Source organism: Drosophila melanogaster, chromosome 2L (genome assembly GCF_000001215.4).
Source record: "Drosophila melanogaster chromosome 2L".
Classification (NCBI taxonomy): domain Eukaryota; kingdom Metazoa; phylum Arthropoda; class Insecta; order Diptera; family Drosophilidae; genus Drosophila; species Drosophila melanogaster.
In genome coordinates, this window is record NT_033779.5 from 15,150,186 (window position 1) to 15,176,704 (window position 26,519).

The window sequence follows — 26,519 nt, forward strand, 5'->3', positions numbered from 1 at the left end:
TAGGCTGGCTTATTAAAATTTCAACGTGTTCATTTGCCTGCAAGTCAACGGCTGCAGGGGTAGGTGCAGGTCCTTGGGATTGCTCTTGCAACAACTAGTTAATGTTTGATTTGCCAGGATGCCACACATGGTGGATTTCGTGGCGGTGGCTATACCATCCAACCCTATTCCTTTCAAGCTCTCTGAGTGCACCGTACGTCTCGAATTTGCAATTTGTTATCCTGAGCAGTTTGTCGCCACATGAAAAGGAAGCGTCAAATTATGGTGGATAGGATCCCTCTTGGTGGAATAATGAAAACTCTTGACAAGTTGGTAGAGCTGCAAAATATGTTGAAACTTTAAAATGCATCGCTGCAGAAAATGCACAAAGATAGTGAGAATACAATTTGTAACTATGTTTTAAACATACGAAATATATAAAAACTTGAAAAGGACAGAAAATGTCTTAAAACTCCAAATAATTGTGGAGAACACAAAGTAAAAAGCTCTTTATAAAATTCAAACTTTAACAATGTATTTTCCGCCTTCATCTGTTCCACGAAGTTGACAATACTTCCTTAACCCGCCCTGTAATTACCTTAAATGTTTTAACTCTGACTTATACCTAGTCTCTTAGCCACTCAGAGAGCATTGCTCTAATTTGTTTATAAGTGGACCCACCGCTTGGCCTCATCTTCACATAATGGCTAATTAAATCGCTTGAATTACAAGCCAACAATATTAAAATATTACAATATAAACTTTTCTTCTCCGAACAGATTTTGGCCAACCAAAACAACAATGAAAATTAGACTGCTGCTTTGGGGAATGAGACGATGGGCATTTCACAATTGAGGACGGGGCCCGCAAAATATTTTCAGCAGAAACTTTTCACATTAAATAAAATACAAAATGCCCATTAACAGTTCGAGTGGATAAACTCGGTTTTGCATTTCGACACACATACAGATATGTATGTACATATATACAACCGGAACAGTACCAAACAAAAATTGAATTTTCGGTTCGAGGCTCAAACTCAAAAACTCGCGCATGGAAAATGGTTGGGAAAATGGGGGAAAATGTTCGGGTGGTAAAAGCGTCGAAGGCGAATGCCACAAGAGCATTGTTGGAATTGCCTGTTATTGTTCCTTTTGTTGTTAGCTGGTTGGCATACAATAAAATACGAACGAACGACAACAAAGAAGTACAAATTAAATCCCAATTGGAGTTGACCGCAAAATGGAAAGGACCACAAAATTATAACCACAACGATGTGGACGAAGGAGCAGGGGTGTCCTGGGAACGTTGCCAAGGGTGCAGAGAGGTGGGCACATCGTTTTTGGGGAATTGGGGGAGCCCGCACCACACCCTCCGGCAAATCGAAGCTGTAGATAAGCAGCTGTGGTGGCAGGAGTATCAGGAGAAGCTTTCAGCTTGTTTTGTTTGTGGGCGTTGTGGCCTGAAGAGATGGTGGGTGGCTTGATTGTTGGTGGTTCGCAACACATAGTTACCGCGCTTCGTTTCATTTGGCCAATTGATCTGGCAATCGACGTGGCTGCCATTTAGTTTTGGCCCTTTATTTCTCTTCCTGCCCGGCCGAAATTGATATTTATATATTTAACCCAGAGCCTACAATAAGCCGGGGCCATTGGCTCATAAGGCCATGGTGGGGCACAACGATAGTCACACAGGGCGTATGCTTAATGTGGTTAAATGACGTTGTGGATTTCAATTGATTGGGTGGATGTTGGAACTGGAAATGGAACTGGATACGGATGTTCTCTAGTGGGCGGCAATGCTTAAATTGAGTTGTTTGCCTATTTTTAGATTACAGACAGTGAGTCAACCGAGAACTTTGCCCCAGGATGTGATTATACCACCAAGCTGCGGCGGATATTGCCGTAAGTATGATTTTATCTGGAGCCATCCCCCAGGGAGAAGAGATTCCCTTAGATGGTCTTATGTCACAAAAATATGACAACTTAAAAGGGACTCAATAACTACATTCTGGGTATTTTAGGCAGATAATGTCATGTATACAAGAATATGTAATATGTAAATCTATGTTTCTATGTTTCTACCTAAAGTCCATGTCCAAATAAGTCCATGATGACAAGGAATAATTATTAAATAAAATCACGTACAAGTTTGAACACTTTACCCACTCGATGGTCCTTTTAGCCTGCCCTTGAGTGATAAATGAGTTGCTATAAATAGGCAACAATCCGAAACCGAATGCATCTATGCTAATAATCTCCCTTAAAAATGGCCTTATCAAGAGCATATTTAATGCTGAGTCGGCAATTAGTATTGTGACGAGTATCGCCCACACTCTGAGCCCACTTACCCCTCACCACTCGCACCAACCCCTTACCCATCACCCATGGCACAATGTGAAACCGTCGGTTGCGTGTTCCACATTTATAATTAGCCAACAATAACAATGCCAGCAGGCTGAGCAATTGCAATACAGACAAGTGCGACGCCTCGTATGGCAGCGTCAAACTTTGGCCTATAAATCGTAGCGCCAAAATTTAAATTAAAACCAAATAAATTAAACGCCTTTCATTGAAGATTAATGGCCTTAAGGCGGGTCGCGCTTTGTTCAAAGTCGGAAGTGGTCATGGCGGCAGTGGGGCTAGTTTTTGGGCAATTGTGAAGGGGGTTCGGGGGGTTCAGGCCCCCTTTTGCAGCCTCTGAACGCTTGACTGCAAATTTCACGGTTGATGGATTTTCAGTTTTAGATCCTGAGCCAACGACTTCGGTCTTTAATGCTTCAAGAATGGCTTTCTTCGTGTCCTTCAGCACGGAACAAATGCTTTAAGATTGAAGCTGCCATCGACAATTACCACACGTACTCAATTCAATTTTATTCTTTAGTGAATACAAACGGGTTTCCTTGATCACGTGCTGGTAATCGGGCCACCACACGAACTTCTGGCCAAAGACATTTATGGTGCTGCTGTTATAGAGGCATGGGGTTATCTCCATATTATATGAAACATTAGCCAAATTCACTAGAACTTGGTAGTGAAGCTAAAGAGAACAAAATGTTTAATAATATGTTAAATTTAAATTGCACATATGTTGTTTTTTTCTTACTTTTTATACGATTTCTTTACAATAACAAAAAATTAAGTCATGCTGTGCGATGGAAATCTCTTGAAGTCGTTGTCAAATAGAAATTATGCATTCCAGAATGTTTACAAACAGCATGCTACTATTTAATGCAATTCAAAATGAGTCAATTAAAGAGTTTTAAACAGATTGCATGCAGTGCTAGTTTACAACATTTTATTCATTCAACAGCCTGGGGCAAACATACCGACACAAATGCGCTAACAAATTTTTGCAGATTTTCAACAAGAATTCCCTTGCCAATTTTGGTTTATCTGAAATGCGAACAAAACGGCCACCGACAAGTGCAGTGCAATTGTGAATTCCCATTAAACGAAAAAAATGTATTGTGTGGTGCTTTTAAAAATGTTACATTTAATATAAATCGAATTTGCATAAAGCATGTTAAAGTTGTGTTTGCTTTCGAACATTTAGCCCCACGGACTTGTGTCGGTTTTTCGTATTAGTATGGGTTTTTGAAAAATTCGAAAGAACGACAGAAACTCTGTTTCAACTAATCTCTTAAGCAAACCTACTTTCCTGTGGTATCAATATTTAAAGAACAATGTACTTCTTAAAAATAGATTGCCAACCCATTAAGTTCTGCATCCGACCTGGGTACATAATCCACCAACCCCTGCCTCGCCCCTTAAGTTGGTGGGTGTGGAAAATTCGCTCAACTTTTCCACAGAGTTATGTGTGCGAAAAAGAACCGAAAATCTTTAGCGACTTTTGCCTCTGTGGAGCAGCTGCCGTTGCTGTTGGTGTTGCTTTTGCTGTTTTTGGCTGCAAGCAAATTGTCAAGTTGCGGTTGCGCCTTTGAATTATGCAGTGAGCAGGGGGGAAAGGAACAGGGGGTGGGCCTCCCAAGGAGAAGCTGGTGGCACCGGCATCTTTTAACACAACACGAAGGAGAGTTTGCGCCTTTTTTGGGGAGTGTGCATGCGGAGTCGGGCGAGTTGCTAAATTTATATGCAGCTTAGTTGCAACCCAAAAATTCTACAAATTTTAATAATAATGAGCTGCTGTACCCTCGCACGTGAGTGTGTGTGTGTGTGTGCGCGAGTATAAGTGTGTAGACATGTGCTGCTAAAATAATAAAGCACCGGGACACACACACACGCTCACACTCTGACATTGTTCGAGCTGGAAATTGGATTGCAGCAGATGGCGCCCAGGCGGAAAAATCCACCCACCTCCTCCAACTCCTCCTTTTCCGACCAGGCTCACCTCATAATAATATTATGTTGCAGCTGCCAAGGCGCAGAGCGAGATCACTGCAGCAACTGTTTGCCCAGTCCAAAGGAGAACGATGACGAAGGACGCAGGACGCAGGACGAAGGGCGCAGGACGTGGCGAATGTGGCGACGTGTGGTCGCAAATGATATTAACAATTCATTAATTAACCTCATTTCGTTAGGGTTATGATGAGGCAGGACCAAACCAAGGCACAGTGACAACACAGAGTTTGTGGACCGCACAAAATGGGAACCGGCGTCCACATTCCGGTGGCCAGAGAAAGAACGAAGCTTCTCGCATATCCGGTACTGGTGCCCCCAGTCATTGTTCCTGTTCCGGCATCAAATTCTAGGTCCGCTCAGCTTAGCCAGTCAGTCCATGTGCATATTAAGCCAGCTCTTGCCAGTTAACTTCATTTTAAACTGGTCATAAAACTCATATGGTGCATTCCGGTTGGAATAGTAAATTTAACCACCAATTTTGTGAGGTTTTAATAATTTTTAACCTATTGAAAATTTATAAACAATTTTGTCTGTGAAGCGGTCTATAGTCAGTCTATGAACTGAATCTTCAGGAAACTTAACGTAGTTTGCAAAGGATATGTATAGTATACATTGTATACATCGTTTTCAAGGACGACAAAACATCAACAACGACAGAAACCCAAATCAATGGTCTTGAAATAGGAATAAATTGAGATGAAACCATTTCAGATTTCAGCCGAAACGTCGCTTTGTTATTCCAACTGGCATTTGCCCACTAAAATTATTCCCCCCCATTCCGGCGCCTCCGTCCTGCCCTCCATGGGTCCGTCCTCATTCTCATCATCTTCCTGCCTAGCTGCCTCACTGACATTTTAAATAATTAATGTATAATGCATACCAGATGGCATGGGGCAGTGGGGGATGGCGAGCTGCCACCGAAATTGCTGCCACTGTTTAACAAAAATAAAGCAGAGAGATGGAAAGCTGGTGCTCAACTTTTTCCACTGGATCCGGGAGCAGAGGATCGAGAGCCCTCGACTGCGACTCGTTTCGTTTCCCTAATAAATAAGAGATATTTTAATGTTTTTACGTAATTATATGGCAAGGCAATTAAATATTAAATAACTCTGCGTTAACTAGTTTTGCGGCCCACCGCCAAGCTGTGTTGCATTTGAAATGTGCAAAGGTAGTACAATACATACACACGTCAATTGCACGAGATAAAAGGGGGTCGCGGGTCAGGAGGTGACAAATCAATCAGCAAATCACTTGGCGTAATAAACTGAAGGCAGGTCAGCAAATCAAGCCAGACAGACGGCAATTTCCGCTTTGCAATTGGCATTGCCATGGCGGAAGGGGCTGGCCTGAATACTCCGACGTTGGGAGTCATGGGGTCAAGTGTGAGTGACGGCATATTGGGCGGGCCGTAAGCTGGGGGCTGGTGGGGTGTGGCGTAATAAAATGTCAGATGTACGATAAAACGGGGAGACCAGGCTGCTTAAAAGCGCCCCGTTCCCAGACACAGGACCACTTTCAAACTCAAACTCAGACCCAGACGCAAACTCACTCACACTCACACATTGTGGGAAGCTTTAGAGCTTCCAATTGAATGCACAGCGGGAAAAGGATGATGTACAGGATGGCCGAAATGGGGGACCCCACACGGGGAAGTGTTCCGAGGGCTCTCGTGAGCTTGATATTATCACTTCCTGGACATTATTTGGTGCCATAGGCCAAAAAATACTTGAGCTCTGCCAAAGCATCTCAAAGATGCAATTTGTATGTGTCTGCATCTATAGATGGATCAGGCAGTGGTTCGCTATGAAAGTTATGCGTGGGAAAGTTTGAAAAATATAATATATTATTTACACTTATGCTCTTGAAAGTTTGATCGTAGTTCTAGTATAACATTTTTTTACGATTTTTTTTTCAATTTGTCACACATCATATATCAGCTTAAGTTATAAAATTATTTTAAACTCTATATAGTAGTGATGCTTAAAAGTACTTCAAGAAGTTTCTAGCCAAATACTTGAAGTCTCAATGTTTTATGCTTACCGCACTAAGTTACCTTCTCAACAAAGATTGAAGAGGCCCTCGCACTTGTGTATTTTTGCAGCTGGCAAACTTTCTAAAGAAATTGCACTTTGACTCATTCTTATTACAATAAGCGACGTTCTCTGGCTTGTTGGCACCTGCCAAGTCAAAAGTGGATGCCACTGAATGGACTCCGCTCCGTTCACGACGCCCTGCTGTCCCAACCCTTTCCACTTCCCTGTAATCTCGATGCGTCTGTGCTCGAGTTCGAGCCTTGGTAACAAACGTAACGAACGGAAACGGATATTGCATACTTATGCCGAGTGCAAAATGGCAACCCACGGTTGTCCGCCTACTCCAAGTACTCTGCAGGTATATATATGTATGTACATACATATATAGTAATACACACATCGATACGGTACGAGTAGCGGCAGCCACCAGCAAACTTTGTGAAAAGGACTTGTAAAATCAAAAGCCGATTAGATTCCATTTCAATGAGCAGCAAGCCGGTTGGTCATTTCGCTGCCCGTGTACCAAGCACTTCAAAGGACAGGAAAGGTTCTGGTTCTGGTTCTGGGTTTGATTCTCATCGCAAGAGCAGTGCATATGAAGTGCTAGGCGGGAATTGGACTCCAAACAGTCCATATTACTAGTGTTTGGGCCTCGCAAAATCACGAACTTTGAACCTGAAAACAGCTTCACGAAAATGGAGCCACCAGCTGGGTTGCAACGCGTTGTCATCAAGGGGGCCGCATTGTTGACTATGCGGGGTAAATGCACATGCACCCATACATACTTACATACATGCCCATTTCTGCCACGGTACTTGATTAGTTCCCAAATTAAACTAAGCAACGGGCTTTGCCAAATGCTCTCTGGTCTGTAAACCTAGATGGATTCCGCCATTGATCCAGATTCAATGATTTTCGTGGAATACCCAGGCAATCGAATGGCGGGAATGCAGCTAAAGTATCAAAAATCTGTCATTACTGAAGCCGCATTTTTGTTATTTGGTAAAAACGTACATTATAGGTTCATACGTTTAATTATCATAATATTATATTATATTATTATTACAATAATTAACATAAAATGTTGAAAATCTATTTCTTTAGATTTATAAAATTTAAATGGCTTTTTTACATTTAATAAATTGATATGTATTTAAATTTCGAACAGTTTGATAACCATTTTATTTATCTTAGACAAAGCACTTCCAGATTCTGCGTAACATTAGAAATCAGTCTATAGTTGACAAGTTCTGTTTGACTAATTGATGAGTTCTACTCATTTAGTGTCTCGAAAAATGAATTGATTGAAACTGTGATTTAATTTCCACCTTCTAGTGTCCTTCTTTCAAGTAACTGCGGAATTTGCCACTCAGAAATCACATAATTGCTCTCTGGCCTGGTCGTAGCCACCTTTGGCCAATATCCTTACCCTGAGCCCGGCCTTCGTCCTCCCTGCTCTCAATATCCTGCCATCCATTCGTGTTTCCTCTTTCATCTCTTTGTTCCGCTTGGCTCACATGACGCCCCTTGTCGAATCATCATCTGCATTGCTCAGTCATGTATGCTCTGCCAACTGATTTGAGCTGGAGTCAGAGGTTCCGATGGGAGAATCGCTGGAGGTAGCCGCACTCCTTGCACTCTCCCTGCTCTGTTTGCCTTAATCAGTGTAGTCGAGCGGCTAGCTAATCGTTTATGATTTAGTTTTGATTAGTTCGTCGAAATAACCATAAACCTGATGAAGCACCGGGACAGCAGATACTAGCAGCTATAATCCTCAGCTTGACTGGACGAGGGAACTGTATAAAAATGCTGGAAATGCTGCACCACATGGGAAGCCCAGTGAAACCGCTGCTCTGTGTGTTTTCGACTATAAAATTAAATTGCGATGTGGTGGAAAAGTTAGAGCAATGCCCAGTGCAACAAACACAACAACAAACTGTACCTTACTGCCCCACATTTGGTCAAACACACTCACACAGACACACACACACACCAAACGCACACGAACACACAGGGAGCACGCAGTGGTGCACAGATACGGAAGGGGGGGGGTTAGAAATCGGGGTGGGAGAAAAAAGTGCTGCAGTGAACAATTGTGTTCAGTGCATATCATTTGGTTAAAAGGATTCGTTTTACTCTTCCGTGTGGTTCGGACTCCAGTTACCGCCCCAAACTGAAACTGTGTGTGTGCTCGCTTGGTTGTGTGTGTGTGTGTGTCTGTGTGTGTCTGCGAGTGTGTACAAATCAACTAATCTGCTCCCCACGGCAAAGTTACGAGAAGACCGACAATTATATCCGCTCTCTGCTCACAATTTTTGCATGTCGTAAAGTTTCTAGTGCTGCACAGCTCCAATTCACTCCGTTCATTCCCTGCTAGTCGACTACCCCATATACGTATGTCTTTTCCCCCGTTTATGTATGCGTGTATGTACTACATGTATGGCTGCAGTTTGGCCCTAACGGAACTGAAATGGCAACTAACATACGTATGCTGAATTTTTTGAATGCCCTTTCCCGGTTTTATTTTCCTTTCCGGGAAAATGCCGGGCTATTCGTTGTGAAGCAGGAAGCAATTGGATTGATGGCCCTTGGGTGACAAGAGACACTGATACAATGCATGATCAGCAACTTGAACATTTAGAAAATCTACTAGACTGGCAAAACCTAAACATATGTGTGCCTAAATTAAGTGGAGGTGTACATTTAAGAAAATATATAATACCGAATGAGAAGAAAAATTGAAAGTAATATACATTTTTATCTTTCACTTTCATATATAACTATTATACCATTAATTGATGTTGTCCAGTGCAGAAAACTATTCCTATATAATTACATACACTAAATCCACTATTTATAAAACGCTATAATAATTTTTTCAAAAATTATATCTTTTTATTAGTTGCAGATAATCAAAGTAACATTTACTTCCAAAGAGCATCTAAATTTAGCCCATTTCATTTAATTCGGAAATTTCCAATGCTGTTGCATACTTTCGAGAGCAGCGAGCACGTACATGTATATGTGTATCTGTATCTTCGCCGGTAGCTGCCTCCGTGTCCGTGTATCCTTGCTGCCAGGACTGTTGTGTCGAGTGTGAATCTGCCCTGGCATTACTGTTTGTATTGCAAAAGTTGTTGTAACTTCGTTAAAATAAGCACTCTGTTAGTTTGCCCGCTGGTGCGACGGGAAGGATCCCCCTTTTCCGTTACCCAGTGCTATTTCCACAACACCTCCTACCCTGAAGTTGGGTCGATGTGTGTGTGAGCGTGGGGGCAATGCAGCAGATTTGTCGGCGGTTTTTGCCATTACTGCTATGCCGGCTAGTCCTGCTAGCCACTCCACTCCTCCACTCCCTTTTGTCCGCCTTTTGGACGCCCCGATACTTGGCATATCTGCATTAGTAATGGTGAGTGGCGGCGAGTGCCAGGCAAATTGGGTGGATTTGGATTTACCTGCTCGTCGCCGGCTTTGACAGCCGTGTGTGCTCTGCTCAGCTATTCCCCGTTCCCAACACCGTCTTTCAGATAGACACCCCTCTGCATTCTGCCCCAATGTGTTGCAACATGGCTGCGAGGTAAACTTAACATTTAGTTTTCGGGCGTCAGCTCCTTGGTGGCTATTAAATTGCAGCAACTCCTAATGGCGCTCCCCAAGCAGCACACTTCCTTTCACTTTTGGCTGAGATGTGGCTGAAACAATATCGATACTTGTTAGCCGAGGCACAGGTAAAAGCCGTAAGTAGCAGTATGTACTACCAACTGCAGTATATGAGCACTAGAAAAAAAAGTTAAAAAATTAGACGGAAAGTTTTGTATTTTAAGTCAAATCAATTTTGGAATATACCATTTTACATTGAACGACTGTTTAAATATATCGCAATCATTGCTAGGATTTTATGAATTTGTATTGTATTCAGTATAATTTAGTTATGCACCTATGAAATATTAAAACATATCAAATTAAAAATCGCAAGTACACACAACTTAGACCATTTTTTCTCCCAGTGAACCAATTTTTAATAGTAGGTGCAGTTGCCGCTGCAGCTGCAGTGCAATACCCACCGACAACTTGTACTTAGTGCCGCTTCCTTCCGACCAACACGGAAAATGGCGAGGGGAAAACTGGAAAAGGCGAGCGATGGAAAACGAGGGACAGGGCGGGCGTATGTGAAAGCCGGGCAAACGGGCCAACAGCTCGTCGGCAGGACTGTCTGAAATGCAATTAAGTCGCATCGACATGCAATCTCCGGCGTGAGGAGGCCCGGCCGCATAAAGGACTCCGCAGGAACAACAAGTACAACCACACGGACCCACCATTCGCGGCCAAAAAGGAAGCGGGCGGTGGGGAAAGCCTTAAAAGCGCTGAAAGGTTTCAGTTATCCCCTAAAAAAACTCACACGCACTCGAACAAGAAGGAACAACACACAAAAGCTGAAACGGGAATCCGGGTTGACGAGGCTGAAAATACCCTCAAAGGAGCATCGGTGGTTGGGACTATTTATATTCGAAAATTACGACTAGAGAAGCAGGAATTTTTATAGATAAACTGGAATGAACCCATTTCAAGCCATTTATGCACGATATAAACGCACATCTTAAAAGAATAAATATTTGCAGCCCTTTTAAAATTTATAATTTCTATATTAAACACCATTTTAAAACTTATTCTAAATCAAGCCCTTTTATATCGAAAAGCAGTGCTTATTACCATTCTTTCAGAACTAAACCATTTTTTAGCTAAAAGAGTATCCATACATTGCATAACATGCCGTGCAGAACATCATTTCGTCGAGGGTGGCAAACAAGATCTGGTTGCAATGGAATGCACTTATTGAAACACTTTTGAGCGCCGATAATCCAATTATGGCCTGACCAGGGGTTCCTCCTCCGGTCCTGCCGCTTCTTCTTCTGCCACCGGGTCCTTGTGAATTTTCTGCTCCTTTCCCCGCTTCACGTGCTGTTTTTATGGAAGACAGTAGGGGAAAGTGCTACAAGTTGGATGGCGAGAGTCGAGCCACCTGGGGCAACCGCGTCTCCCGCACATAATTTGCCGCAACTTATTTTGCCGTGAGTCAAGTTTCACACTAAAATGTGTAAAAGGGTCAACAGCTGCAGGGCAGCCTTACCCGCAGTTGGAGCTGAAGCAACCGGAGCACGGCTCCTCCATTGGAGGCTAATCTCTGGGGTCCGCAGCTGATAGGGGTTGAAAAAATAAGAAAAAAAAAAAAACAAAACAAAAAGAATGAAAATACCGTGATCAAATCGAAACTAGAGCGGTAACTGAACACAATTCCCATCACTGACAAACACAAAGGGTTAATATTTCTAGCATTTTTATGTTTATTTCATATTCAATTTTCTGTATCGATATTCATTTTCAGTTTTTCATTTGCTACTTTAACTTCTTCTTTTATTTAAATTTCGTATTTTTTAGCCGCTGCGTATTAAATTGAAAAATAATTGGAAATAAACGCTGGCTTGAATAAACATAATGAACATTCCATTCCGTTTGCAGTATGTACAATATTATTTGATAAAAATTCCATTTGTTTTTTTTTTTTCATTTGGGGACATCAGTTGTTGGGTAGAAAACTGAAAAACTGAATGGTTAGGTAACAAAAAAATTGGCATACCAGCAGCTTTTTCGTTTGTTTGTTTTGCCATAATTCATTTGTCCACTTTGTCTCATTCAATAGTTTATTTACCAATATCATTATTATTATTTTACTTGTGCACTTTGCATCATCGTCGTGTAAACAACTACAATTAGTATCACGATTGTCATTGTTGTAACCGAAATAATATAAAAAGGTAGAAAAAATTCAATTCATTGAAATAGTGAGTAATGAACGCAAAAAACAAGGATACGTTTTTATTTCGTAATTTATTCCTCTCAGTTAAATTGCTTGGAGTTGTGTATGTCTGTGTATGACATGATTATGCTTTTCATTATTTTACCATTATTATTATTTTTTTTGCCAAACTGATATGTACTTATATATGTCTGCGTGTGTGTTGTTAAAATTTGACTGCCCGTAAAGTTTGCAAACCGTTTTCTAGTTCTGCTGTTAGATGTGCAATGTCCGCTACTCTTGCTTAAAAAACAATTAATAATTGCTATCCAATAATTTTCATATTATTAGTATATATCGTTTTATATATCTCGATTTATCTAAGTGTGTATTTGTATTTATATTAAATGTACTTATTGGCCTTGTCTAAATTGTAAATTATAGGCAAATAAAACTAGATTTCGTATTATTAGTTTGGTTTTGCAAATTCGTTTTAAAAATAGTTATATAACTATTATTAACAACTTATGTTTCTATGTTGCTCTATGGAGATGAAAAACTGTTTATTAACTATGCTCTAAGTGTGTGAGTGTGTTAGGAATCATCATATGTTCGCTGGTGTGTGTATGGTTCTGTGTAAGTAATCAATTGCATTAATTACTTTAAATGTTGGCCAAGACACAAGGTCATGTATTGGGCGTCAAAAGTGGAAATCAGGGGAGTAAAAAAGCCATATTTAGATGAATAAGTTCGACTTGAGATAACTAATAGTTTATCATTCTGCTGGAAGTTTACGAGCGGAAGAAATAAGTTTTGGTGACGAGTCTAGCACAATTCTTTTTAAAAAAAGTCATAGTTAGAAATCGAAAGAAATTGTAAGATATAAAATAAAGTGCCCAGCACATGACTTGTTCCACTACTTATAAATATACTTTGTTTGTATGCATATAAAACTTATTATTTACGAGTGGACATAAACCGATTTGCTTGTCTTTCATTTAATTGTATCTTTATTGTTGCGGGGGCTGGCTCTCACAATTAGCTATATCCCAAAAATTCGTACCTACCGATTAGTTTAAGTTCTTCATTTTATATATATTTATATATGTACATATCATACAGGCAATGATCAGTTGAGTATCTTCAGCATTTCAGCCACAGCATCGGAGTCAGTTCGGAATCCGATCCGATCTCTGAGTAACCTACTTCGCCGGCAACTAAAGCCAACATCAGAGGGTCATGGTGGTCATCACAATGGGTATCAGCAGGGCCATCGCAAAGGATAACAGGAATATGCGCTGGCCAGAACTGCTCAACGCGCTCGCCTGGCAGAGCAGATCCTCGGGAAAGATCTCCAGGATGGGCAGGTGTCGACCCGATGTTGGATCGTGGCAGGTGTTGGCACGGGCTCTCTAAGGAAATGAAATATGTAACTTCATTAGCCAATATTCAAAACAAGTTCAAATGGAATAAATACTATTTCGATATCAGTGCATTGCCATATTATCCTAATAATTTTAATGAATAATATTAATTAAAATATCTAAAATGAGAATCACACACCATTTTCACATTAAGCATATAATGCAATTACGATTATTGATTACAATTTAGATTTAGATTACAAAATATATTTTTATGTAACAAAACACTTAATCATTTAGTGCATCTTCTGAACATAATTTTATGTATATCTTTCTTGCTTTGCATTAATATCTCAAAAAAAGGTATAAAATAATATAAAAGCTTACGCGCATATCGGCAATCGATAGGGGTAACTTTTGGTTAAAAATTAAGATTTACACAAGGTTAAATAGAAGGATGAACAGCAAAGAGGTAGGTCAAGTGACTCACCTGGACCATGCGCTTGAGGTCATCCTTCTGGATGACCTTTATCTGGGCAGACTCCCTTAGCCATCGGCGCAGCCAGTGACCGAACCACACCAGTCCGCACTCACATTCCAGCGGATTGTGCGAGGTGATGAGTCCACCCATGATGCTCCGAGTTCCAACAGCATCCCAGTAGCTCTTGTTGGGGTAAAAGCTGTCGGCGGCCAGGGCGTTGATACGATTGTGCGAAATGTCGATGGACAGGTGCGGCACCTCTCGCAGGGCATAAAAAATACCCGGCGGGAGGTCGGAGATGCGTGTGTGCGAGATCTTCACCTGCAGCCGTTGACTTCGCGATAGTCCGGTAAAGACATCGGGAGCAATAGTCTGGACATTGCTGCCATATAGCTCGAGTAGTCGGATTTTCGTGTTATTCGCCAGTTTGGCGAAAAGCTGTTGGCCAATATTTGGCTCCAGGCAGTGCACCCTCAGCTGCTGCAGACCCGGTATCCTGGCCACAATCTCACCCAGATTGGCATGCGAACTGGCATGTAGCTTCCTCAGAGAGCGCAGCTTGGAAAATGCCTGTGGATTGGTTACCTTCACGTCCAGGATATTCAGTTCGGCCAGGTGCCGCAAGCTGGCGAGATCGTGCAGCGTTATTCTGCGCAGCGGATTGTGGGCCAGATCCAATACACGAACTGATGGCGGCAGGTGCTCCGCCGCACAGCTCGCATTCGTGAGTTTGTTGTGCGAGACATTGACGTGACGCAGGTGGCGCAGTGAACCCAGTGGCGACAGCTCTTGCAAATAGTTGCCACTCACATCAAGGTAGGAGAGAAGGGGAAGCTTCAGCGGCGGCAGGACATACAGTCCCATGTGGTGGAGGCTCAGCTTCCTCAGGCGCGGCGTGTGGACAAACACCTCCCGCAGGTTGGTCGTCACCAGGGGGTTCTGTGACAGGTCCAGGTTGGTCAGATTATTCAGAAAACTGAACGTGTTGTCCGGCAGAATGGTGATGCGGTTGCGGGCCAAACTGATGTCGTACAGGAACTGCGAGTTGATGAACATCGAGGCATCCAAGTACTCTAGATTGTTGTGGGACATTTGGATTGATCGAAGAGTGAATCCGATGTCCGTAAATGCCGGAACTGGCCAAACGCTTAACTGATTTTCGGCTATATCCAGAAACTCCAGTCGAGTGTTCATGAACACTTCTCGTGGCAGAGCCCTTAATCGATTCGAGTTAATGCGCAGAATTCGCAGTTTCCTTAGGTTCGAGAACTGCTCCACCTGCAGCTGATCCAACTGGTTGTGACTAAGATCCAGTTCCTGCAAGCTATTCAAGCCCTGAAAGCTGCGCCGCCTCAGCGAGGTGAGATTATTGTGGGCCACATTAAGGATTTCCAGAAACTCCAGGTCACCGAAGGCATGACTCTGAAGGGATCCCAGCTGGTTGTGGGCCAAGTTTAGGAATCGCAGCGTGTTCGCCAGGTTCGTAAAGCTATCGGACTTGGTCACATGGTTGTGACTAATGTCCAGCTGGTAAATATACATGTAGCTGCTCAGCTCGTCATAAAAACTGGCTATGTGATTGTGACTCACATTGAGTCGTAATGGAGTGGTGGTGTTTGAAACATAAAGAAAGGATTTTAGGGATAGCGAACACAGCTGATTGTGCATCAGATCCAGGGCAGCCAGATTGGGCAGAACCGTAAAGGCGCCGTGGGAGATGTTGACCAGGCGATTATAAGACAAATCCAAGTAGCGTAGGAACTCCAAATTGTGAAAAGCATGCCGAGCTATCGTCCTCAGGCGGTTCGATTGCAAATTGAGTGTCTGCAAATCCCCGAGGCTATGAAACGTTTGCGCTTCGAGTCGCTCCAAGCCATTGTACGACAAATCAATTTCCACCAGATGACTATGAGCATCGGACTGAAAGAGTCCGCGGGGCAGTGTCTTTAGCTGGTTAAAGCTCAGATTGATGTAGCTCAATTCTCTCATCTGTGCGAAGGATTCATTTGAGACTTGCTTCAAATTATTGTTGTCCAGACCCAGCCAAATGAGCTGGGAAAGTGGCAAGAGGGCATCTAGGGGATCCAGGCTCTCCAGGCTTCTGGCCGGAAAGACGGCGAACGAGAGCTCCAGAATCTTGAGGGTTCTCGAAACATTCTCGAAAACCAAAGGATGATGAATGGTTATATCGTTGAAGCTCAAGCTGATCTCCTGAATTTGCTCTAGTCCCGCGAAGGATCCTAAATGAAGATGGGTTATCTTATTATTTCGCAGCAGTATTGTCTGCAGATTGCTGCCCCAGGAATCCACGGCAAAAATTCCTTCGGGAATGTCCGTGATAGAGTTGTAGCCCATGTTCAAGTACGAAAGCTGTGTGTAGTTTTTCAGGCCGAGAACAGGGATCATGCTGAAGTTATTGCCACTCAGACTAAGAACGCGTAAATTTTCCGTGAATGAGGGAAGATTGTTCAGCTGACTAATCTGATTAGAGGTCAGATAGAGGTACTTCAGGTGATGCAGTGAGGATAAGGCCACGGGCACCGTGGTTAGTCGGTTCCTTTCCAGATCCAGATACTCCAGGGTCTCGGTTAGACCCTCAAAGGCCGAAGGATGCACTCGACTGATCGCATTAAAGGCCAGTACTAGGTGGGCTATGCCCGTGGCCTTAAACACTGCCTCAGGCAGCTGGGTGACAAAGTTCTGTTCTAAATTTAAAGCTCTCAGATGAACATCGGAATAGTTTTGCTGAAAATAGTCGGACTCCAGGTTTTCAATGCAGTTCTGGCCGAGATCCAGGCGTTCCAGGTGCATTCGCAGTGGCCGCACTTGAAGTTCTTTCCACTGCACACTCCGTATAAGGTTATCCCTTAAACTTACGATTCGCAACTCCGGCAACTGTTCGAAGAGTTGCTGGGGGAAAACTGTAAGTAGATTACTTGACAGGTCCATGGTCACCAGGGAACGCGGCAGATAGTTCCCAGCCACATGGTAGATCCGATTATTGGACAAATCCAGCCAAAGTAGTTTTTGCAACTGTTCGAAGGGACGACCCCCTGTCGTCCGATCTCCTGAGCTCGGAGATGGTGGGTAAATTGAATTACTCGTTTCTAGTCTGGTCTGCACAGCGGCCAAACTGGAAGGCTGGGAACTGTTGTCGTTTTGAGAAACTACTTCTATCGATCCACCTCCCGGCGCCACTTCGGTAATATCGTTGTCGGATAAATGAAGAGATCGAAGAGTATCATGCTGGGCATCCCAATTTCCATCCAAGGTGGTTATGTGGTTGCTAAAGAGAAATCAAATGTATTTTTATGAAATTAAGATAATCTGACTTCTATAATTAGTATCATAGCAAGTCTATGGTGATATATTAGTTAGACTTACCGTTGCGCCACCAGTCGCGAAAGGGAATGCAATCGCTGCAGTGCATCCAGTGGCAAGTGCTGCATCTTGTTGCCAGATATATCCAAAGTCATGAGCGAGTGTGTCATCGTGCTGCAAAGGGAGAAGTACGATAAAAACGAGGACGAACGAGGCGCCACGCCTATCTGCATAAATATTATCCAAATCATTCCACACGAACTGCAGGGGGGGCTGTTATCAAAAATATATAATGGCCAAAACTTTCACTAAAACTTTTGTTCACAACTATCAACAGTTTCCGCTTGGGTCTGCTACATCCCCCATCAACATGTGATTCCCCATCCCATGGCTCATATAAATTGACGTGCTGCCTGCCTTTTGACATATCCTACACACAAGTCGGAAAACAAATATTTAAACTTAATTAACGCGTAGCAACGGCGACCCAGGCGACCCCAGCTGCCACCCCGTGGTCTCCACTTCACTTCCTCTCTAGGCCCCATTAATAGTTATACACACGCACCGCAAGCTCACCAAACGCACACACATATGTATGTTCGTTGGAGTGGACCACATATGAACTTAAAGTTTTTATGATTCTAAAAGCTGCTTCTAAAAAGCCATGGTTAAAAAATCGTTGCAGTTTCTTTTAACGGATGAAAGTTAGCTATATAGTTTGTCACGCATACGCATTTTTAATTAAATTATTTATTTACATCTCTTGTATTCTGTACCTCATACGGTGAATATTATTATTTTGCATGTAAAGTTTAACATTATGCTTTTATTGGCTAACCTGGCGTATGATTTATATTTGACATAACTCATACGCAGTGGTGACACACTTCCGCATGCAAATACAAATTGTGTTTAAATTGTTATTACTTGTAAGATGATAAAGAATTCAAATTTCTATGAATCTAGTATAGTACTAATATTTTTCTTAGGAATACTTTCTACTAAGGTCCACCCTCGATTTCTCAGCAAGGAAGTGCAGAGAGAAAACCAAACAGAGTTCGAGGAAACAGCGACCTCAATTATGAAAACCACGAGGTTTTCCAAACAAGTTCCAGCCTCCTCCTTAGAGGCAACAACAAAAACAAGCGCAGCGGCATCCTTTTGTAGTTCTTGGCGTTGTTGTTTTCCCGATCTTGTTGTTTATGCGACGAGGAATCAAACGCAAAACCAAATTTTTGCGGCTCCCGTTAAACCACTTTGCGCCACTCGCTTTTCTGGCCTTCCCTTTATTTTCCGGCTTTCTTTCGCCATTTGCCGGTAGTTCTTGATGTTATCGTGTATTATATTGTGTCTTTGCGTGTGTGCGTGATTCGGCGCGTGCGAGCGTTTTTATCGCCAAAAGACTCCTAAATAACTATTGGTAACGACTTAGGCGTAAAGTACTCACAATAAGCTATATTTAGAAAGCATTTCAAAGAAAAATTCTTTTTCACTTTTTTTAAACTAGTTTTTTATATACATATGCGGGGCATAGAAACCGTTAAAAGGGACTATACGTATAATACATAAATATATATCTCGGCAAGTCATTATTAAAAATGTTAATGTGGTTGAAGTTGTTAATTTATTATACATTTTGTGGCTATATCTGCAATTTATCTGCTTAATAAAATATATTTTTTCGTTGTATACATATTTTGCCTTGGTAACTTTTCTTTCGTGCTAATTCTATTGAATTCCCCCACTGGCATGTCACTCTGGTATGTACATATGTACTATGTACATGGAATACCGGAGAAGTGCGCATTTATCGGTACTTTGCAACTGAACACGCAACAAACACGTAATACACAACAAGCCAATCCATACACAGACCCACACAACCTTAGTGCTATGTGCGTGTGCTTAATTTAGCAATGTAGCACTGTAAATTATTAATTAGCAATTTTTGAAATACATAAGTGTTGAAATATTGATGGGAACTTTTACATATGGCATCATAGTGCGCAACAGAAAATGGAATCAAGTCTTCTCGTGAGTGTTCCCCTGTGGGTCATAAGGGCACCCAGATGCACATATGTACATATATAATTGGAATTCAGACTACATATATGGGTATCTGCGAATGAAACCCTTACGGACCACACCTGCGGTCAAGAGCGAGTAACTCCTCGAACATGGTTGGTTTAAGGTCAGCAGAAGTAAATACAGGGGCGGTGAGCACGGCTTGTGTAAGTGTAAATTTGCATTTTTAAAGTAAGGTAATATTATTACATTGTTTATATGGCGAGTTCGCAAACAAAAGCATTTAATAAAATAGTTGTTGGTAATATTTAAAAAGTAAGGCTAAAAGAAGATAAGAATTTTTAATGGGGTGAACTTAGATTTGATGAAAACTCTTTATAAGTAATTAAAATTGGCTACCTTTTGGCTACCTTAAGTATATAATTTTAGCTAAGATATTTTAAGCTGATTTATTTCATTTAGCCCCAGACAACTTTTCCACTAATAGACACTGCGGCGGGAGCTTATTATGCACACCATTTCAAGGGGTATACGGTAGATATGAGGAGTAGGGAAAAAGAAGCCAGCCGATGTGGGGAATGAAGGTTGACCTCAACCACATTTGCCAGCCTTATGAGCATTAATTAGTTTGATTTAAATTCTTAATGCCATCGGAGTGTGTAACTGTGTCTTTGGCCAACTACCCCTGGAGCTCTTTTCCCCGGAAACTGCACACAGCCGTTAACTGTGGCCTTCCATTTAACTTTAGCAGCTTAATGTGCGGGTAGGCGGTCGCCTGCGGTTAAGGGGCGTGACCCCAACTCTGGTTATCCTTTGTGCTCGTTAAAAAATTTTCGCGTTTCATTTCACGGCAACAAAAAGCGTATAAGATGAAGAGCAGAGAAAAAAAAACCAAAAAGGCTGGCAAATGCGGTCGACTCTTCCCCATGATTTCTCCCATTCCCATTCTACACACACAAAATAACGTGGCCAAAAAGGGGAGGTGCACGGAAAGTTGCAGCCCCAGTCAAATGTGTGATGTGTAATGCGAACTGAATCACAAAACGCTGACGAAATACGAGCTTGTGTTCACTGTACTACAGTCAGCACAACAAGCACATTTCACTTCGCGTATGTTAACTTTTTCTCTATTTGGCCGTTTACACTTTGACAGGGTGCTATAAATTGGTAAGCCAATAAGACCAAAATGGTTTTGTAACTCTGAACTTATTAGCTTTCTTATTTAAAAAGCCCCTTGGTCTTTTTCATAGCCACGGGCTTATGTAAGTTAGAAATAAGATCAAATATTCCAATCACCAAGCTGAGAATTTTTTAAATTTATCTTTGAGTCAAATTGGTGGAGAAAATGGTACCACCTAGAGCATATATTTATTCGGTTTTGTGCTTAAAATGAACCCTTTCCTATTCTCATCTTGCTCTCCTTTTGCTCTTTTTTGTGATTATTTACACTCAAACAAATAGCGCTTGAAAGTTTTTCATTTTCTCTGGTTTTTTTTTTTTGCTTTTGCTGCGTGTGTGAGTTTGCATTTCCCGCTTGCATTTTCAGCCTGAGTGCCCCGCTGAAAACGCGACGCCACCGCCCGTCCTCGCTTTGTTAAACTTAATTTTACGCCTTTTTTACAACTTGCAGGTTTATGTTGTAAAAATATACAAAGCACTCTTCACCGGCAGACACACGCATGCACACACTCTCACGCGCCCAGGTGGAAAAGGGGTCATGTAAATAGGCCGGCCAACTGTCCTGTCATCATTTCCCTTTCCTGGCAGGTGTGCAGGTTTTGGTTTTGGGCCACCATCTCCATTTCCCACTTGCCAGCGTGACTCGCCACTTTTCCAGAGGGAAGCACTCACCTGAAACTCCGCTCGGATATATCCTGCAGTTCGTTGTCGATTAGCTTTAGTGTCTTGAGACGCAGTCCCTGGAAGGTCTCATCGTCGACACTTTGCAGATGTGTGTTGGACATTTCGATGTAGCGCACACTGCTGTGCATGAACTCTGCGAAGGAACAGGAGAAAAAGATATATTGATCAGAGATATTACAGAGTAAAAATGGACATTTTATACGAAACAGAAATCAATACATATTTATACACTGAAGATTTCAAATCATGATATTATTCGTAAAATGGGTAAAAAGTCATTAAGTCTAAACACCAAAGTCACCCCAATTCATATATTTGAGGATTTAAAAATTCTAAAAACATAATAATTAAATATTATATAAAGTATGTAACCCTAGCTACTTTATTTTTCTTCACCACTAAATATAGTATATATTATAAGTATTTCACCATGTGTTGCTTGGAAAATGCTTTAATATTGAATGTTCTCAGAGCATCCCAGACTCTGGGCAGAGTGAGAGACATCGCAGCGATGGCGGCTATCAGTTCATCATTCAAATTGATTTTAAACGGCATTGGAAGCGTTTACCATAAACGAGGGAATATGCCCGGGCCTTCGCCAATTCCCTATGCCACCCGATACATAGATGTTGCTCACCGTCTAACGATGATGGCTTTTGTTTTGGCAGTTTTGATCGCCGGCGCGTTAAGGCAAATGGGTCATCAGCGTGCCATCAGACAATGGACCCACCAAACCGGTGGACCAGAGAGGACCAAGTCCATGGCACATCGTCCATGGCCCGTAGTCCAAACCAATTCCCCGCCGGCGATGAAGCGACGCTTTCGATTCTGTGCTCGTTTTCCGGTCGAGCCAGAGGCACAGGATCCGGGCACTGCCTGCAGAAAAGAAAGCGACTCCCCAGCGACCCAAAAAACCAAAAAAAAAAAAAAAAAAAAATGGCAAAAAATTTCATTTTATGGCTATGCAAAAGACAGGACAGTGACATCTTGGCCGAGAATAACAATGAATCGCAACGTACTAGATGGGTCGATTTCTTTTTTAAATTTTGAATACGCCAATAGCTAAATCGATTAGGATCACGACTTAAGCTCCACAAAAAAAAATCCATATTCGATTAAAAAGTCTATTTTTGAAACAGGAGTTTTTGAACAATCAAATTAAAGAGTGGCACAGTGTCAGGCTTACTTTAACATCAGCGAAACGTCAATACGTCAAGACTGATTTAATTATCATAAAAAAAGAACTGAATTGAAGGGTTACTGTTTTCTGTATTAAGAAAAAACAATTCAGTGATTTACAATTTTTAAAAGTTTTTCCCTGAACGATTTCATGCATTTTGCATATTTTTTTTGAACTTAATTCCCTGCCAGTCAAACCTCAACAAAGTTTCCTCGGAAATCAGTGCGTTTTCACTTATTAAATATTCCATGGCGCACAATGAAAAAAATAAAGTAAATTGGCAAACATAGAGCGATTGATTTTTGCACTCTCTGGCGCATTGAATATTTATAAGGAACAATCAATTGTTGGTCAGTTTTCGTTTTATGCGGTATTTTTTCTCTATGTCTAAATGCTTTGATGTTCGCAATTTTTTTCTCGGTCCGAACTCATCAAATTGATGTTTAATTATTTCGCTCTGCAGTCAAGTTTGATCCATTTTTTTGTTTTGTTTTGCCAAAACGCGGATGGTTGAGTCAATCTCTGAAAATCTAGGATTAGTCGCGAATTTCGCTTTGACTTTAACGCGACCGTGATGTCAGTGATTTAGTTCAGATACTGACACAGGAATACGTGCATAGCAAATGCGTTGGAATAATGGTTGAACAAAAATAGATACGCCTCCGCTTTGGTCTTTCGGTCTAAAAAATCCCAAAACAGCGAACCGAAAAGAGAGGAAATTTTTCAATTAAAAGCGAAAAGTGCATTTTCATGTTGCACGTCAGTTTCTCTTCCAGTTTTGTGGCAATTCTAGAGGAGCAAAACAGACAAAGTCAGAGAGAGCGGGAAAAAAGCCACGCCACTCGACCGAAAAATATTTACCATGTCGGCGAACGGGTTGAGGTAGTGGATGGTCGATTGTGGGCGGCGGGCGGTGGGTGGTGTCATTTGTAGCACCGCCCACCAAGCCGCCGAATGCTTAAGGTAAGGTCAGGCCATAATTTAAGTTGACAAGCATGACATGGAAATTCCCTTTGGTCGCAAGCAGCACCAGCAGCCGTTACCATAATCAGGCTGAAACACATGGTTACCCCGCACTTTCTGCCCCATTCCACCCACCCAACTAGCATGTGTGTATGTGTGTGTGTGTGATTGCTCCAATTCCATGCGAAAGTCGCCTTGGGTGACCAGTTCCTTTGAGAGCCGCGTCCCCTCGTCCCGGGCACTCCAAGGACTTTCGTCCGCCCCCGCTGCTCCTGTTTAATTAACACATGCTCAACGAATCGTAATTTAATTGCGGCTTTGATGTTTCCCTCGGGCTTGAACTGAGTCATACAAAAATTGAAGACATTCAAAGGGGGCCAGGAGCATTTTGCCACAGATCATTTCCAATTTATGGAAACTCGTTAGAAGAAATTTCTTTCAAATGTCTTTCTCTTGATTAAATTAAATTTAACTTTTAAAATCTTGAAATATGAGTAAAATGAGTAAATAAAGCTTCTTAGGGGATTCGAAATAATGCTATTAGACATAGATATGAAAAAAATAAGCTTAGAGCTTAGAGAAAATATTAGAGATTAAATTAAATCTTGAAATAACATTTTAGTTCTTATATATATATATAATCAAGCCAGTAGTTTTGAGTGTTGACCAAACTAAATTGTTAGCTTTGTACGCATAAAGTCATATGATCACATCGGCGATACGTTTAGATTGCTGATTATTCCAATGCCAATGCATGCATATATAGTTTGCATTACGAGTCGGGACATACATGCGCCACACGAAGTAATATAAGCACAGAGTAGCTTACATCTTAATTACATATCGCATATTAATACAATATTAATCATACGCCCTGTTGACACGCGTGCGCCTCCCTTGACCAAGCAGCAAACACGTGGCCAAAGCACGGCGCAATGCTCATGCAGGGCCAAACAACAATATATGTATGTCCACAATACATACCACCTACATACGAATGTATATATGTATATGAAGAAAGTACGCATGTGTGTGCGGGGGCGTGTGCATATCTTAGCCATTGCCAGTGTTTTGTCATGAGTGGACAAACCAGCACAACAACGGCAACAACACATATGGCGTTAATAAACTTCTGGCCCCGTGCCTGAGGGTCCACCAACTGAAATGAACTCGGGAAACAAACTGATGGAATGGGAGCTGCGAACTGGAGACTGGAGACTGGGCATGGGGATATGTGCATATACAGAACCTGGATGGAGACTCCTTCTGCTGGCGTCCATCGTACGTTGTTGGCTTGTGCTGCTTTATGGCCGCAAGTCAATTCTCTGACAAAATGCCAAGCATATTTATTTATTTACTTTAGCTTCCAGGCAGCGAAGACCACTCCCGCTCCCGAACTTCCCATTCCTCCCAGCTGTTTGTATGCTCGTCCACGTCCGACGTTCTCGTCTCGTTTTGCGTCACTTGCCAAGTGTTTATTCAACTTGCCCCACCGAGTATATGAAAAAACACAATGAAGCACAAACAACCAAGTGTTGGTGGGCGGTAAAGGGGCAGTGGTGGCACCATAGATGCAATATTAACTTAACCGAGACCAACGAAATTTCTTTGACTTGTTTAAACATTAAACTTAAATCCAAGTATGTACGCTAGTCATTTTAAAAATTTCTTCAGACTTTAAATAGTTCATGTAGTTGTGGAATTATTTAAGTTAGTCTTTAGAATATATAACATTATAAGACAGAGTATTTTCCACTCATTTTTTTTTTTAAATAATTTGGGCAACATGACTAAGTATTTCTAACAAAATGCAAGATAAATGTGTGCACTTATTACTGTACCTTATGCAAACATTTCAGAAGCCAAGTCATCTAAGGTGACACAATAAAATCAGGACGAGAATTGTATAGACCTTAATTTAAACTCCATCATTTCGGCAATTTGTGTTCTATAACCCAACTAAAGCTGCCGCACGAAACTCGGTAACAATCTGCTGCTACCCAACGACATTCAAAACCGATGCCTTAGAGCCTGTGCGTCCGTGTGTTGATGAAGATTACGTCAGATGAAAAGTTATTGTTTTGGCCCGGCATTCAGGAAGGCAACTAAAGACAGGAACCGGGTGTGGGTGCGATGTTCTGGTTCTGGGGAAACTACCATTTATATCCATATAGTTGGTGTCCTGCACCACAATATATAGAGAGAAAGAATCGGGCCCAGGAAACGTGCGGCATGTGGGCAAACTGTCGTCTTTCATTTTCGTTTTTCGGTCGGTCGCAAATAGTTTTCGGCATGAAAATTGCGGCCAAATCGAACCAAGGATGCTGCTATCTAGCAAAACGGCCTCTGGCCAAGCGTGAAAGTGACCAGCAGGAGAGAACCCGAAAATGAAACATTAAAAATAAATCTAAATTGGAGATCCACAATTTTCCGTTTTTTTTTTTTTTGTGTTACGTTCCCAATAGACAATAGAAATTCAACATTAAATTACGGAAATATTCGGAGCAGGAACAAAAGTGCCACTGCTGCATATTCTGTGTGCGGTAGCGACGCACTGGAAATTTTGAGATATTAAATGAATTTCCAACTTGTGTCCCCAGTTACAGTTGTCAAATCCTCTGCCACCATCACAAGCCCCCATTTTTATCCTTTTAAAATTTCTGGGTGCATAGTTTTGGCTATTTTTTCGGGCTTCTCGACCACATGGTGACATGCCAGGCAGGAAGTCGGTTCGATGAGGGGACCAAGCTGGAGAAAGCGGGAGCAGGGGGCGTGGCACGCAATTAGCCAGGCTGTCAACCAAAGTGTTTTCTCTTCCTCTTTCCCGCATCTCTCTGCGTCTCTCTGTGTGTGTGTGTCCGCTTGCATTAGAATTGCTAATTGCCAAAAGTTTCCCAGCTGCAACATTTCTTCTGCTGCTTGAATGCAATCGTTGTCGCTAACATCCCCATCAACGATGTCCTTTATATATATATATATATATGTGGAATAAAATTCATATAGATAGACCTAGAATTGAGACATCTGCTAGAAGTGCAATGCTGAATGCTGCAAGAACTGACTTTATTGCCGTGTGATATGAAAGTAAAGGAAATATTGTATAAATTGCTGACGTGTCATTACTTTTAATTCGATTAGTTGTAATATTTTCAAGT

The 26,519-nt window shown here is 41.8% G+C and overlaps 1 protein-coding gene and 2 long non-coding RNA genes across 4 annotated transcripts in view; 1 reads left to right on the forward strand and 2 right to left on the reverse strand.

Moving 5' to 3' along the window:
* Nucleotides 1–9,322: 9,322 nt before the first annotated feature.
* Nucleotides 9,323–9,941, reverse strand: lncRNA:CR44771 (long non-coding RNA:CR44771). The gene has a single exon (NR_124273.1). It is a non-coding gene; the product is annotated as a long non-coding RNA:CR44771 (long non-coding RNA).
* A 524-nt stretch (nt 9,942–10,465) lies between these two features.
* Nucleotides 10,466–10,898, forward strand: lncRNA:CR44770 (long non-coding RNA:CR44770). Its single transcript, NR_124274.1, has one exon. It is a non-coding gene; the product is annotated as a long non-coding RNA:CR44770 (long non-coding RNA).
* A 798-nt stretch (nt 10,899–11,696) lies between these two features.
* Nucleotides 11,697–26,519, reverse strand: part of CG4168 (uncharacterized protein) — a 38,578-nt gene continuing 23,755 nt past the window's right edge. Inside the window, exons 3-6 of one of the 2 annotated variants that reach the window (NM_001299024.1) lie at nt 21,210–21,354; nt 17,397–17,507; nt 14,022–17,298; nt 11,697–13,579 (exon numbers count right to left, since the gene is read on the reverse strand). In NM_001299024.1, coding sequence (NP_001285953.1) covers nt 13,397–13,579; nt 14,022–17,298; nt 17,397–17,507; nt 21,210–21,354 — 3,716 coding nt within the window. In that variant the 3' untranslated portion in view covers nt 11,697–13,396. The remainder of the gene's footprint in view (nt 13,580–14,021; nt 17,299–17,396; nt 17,508–21,209; nt 21,355–26,519) is intronic. The other variant, NM_135896.6, reaches the window with a different exon arrangement.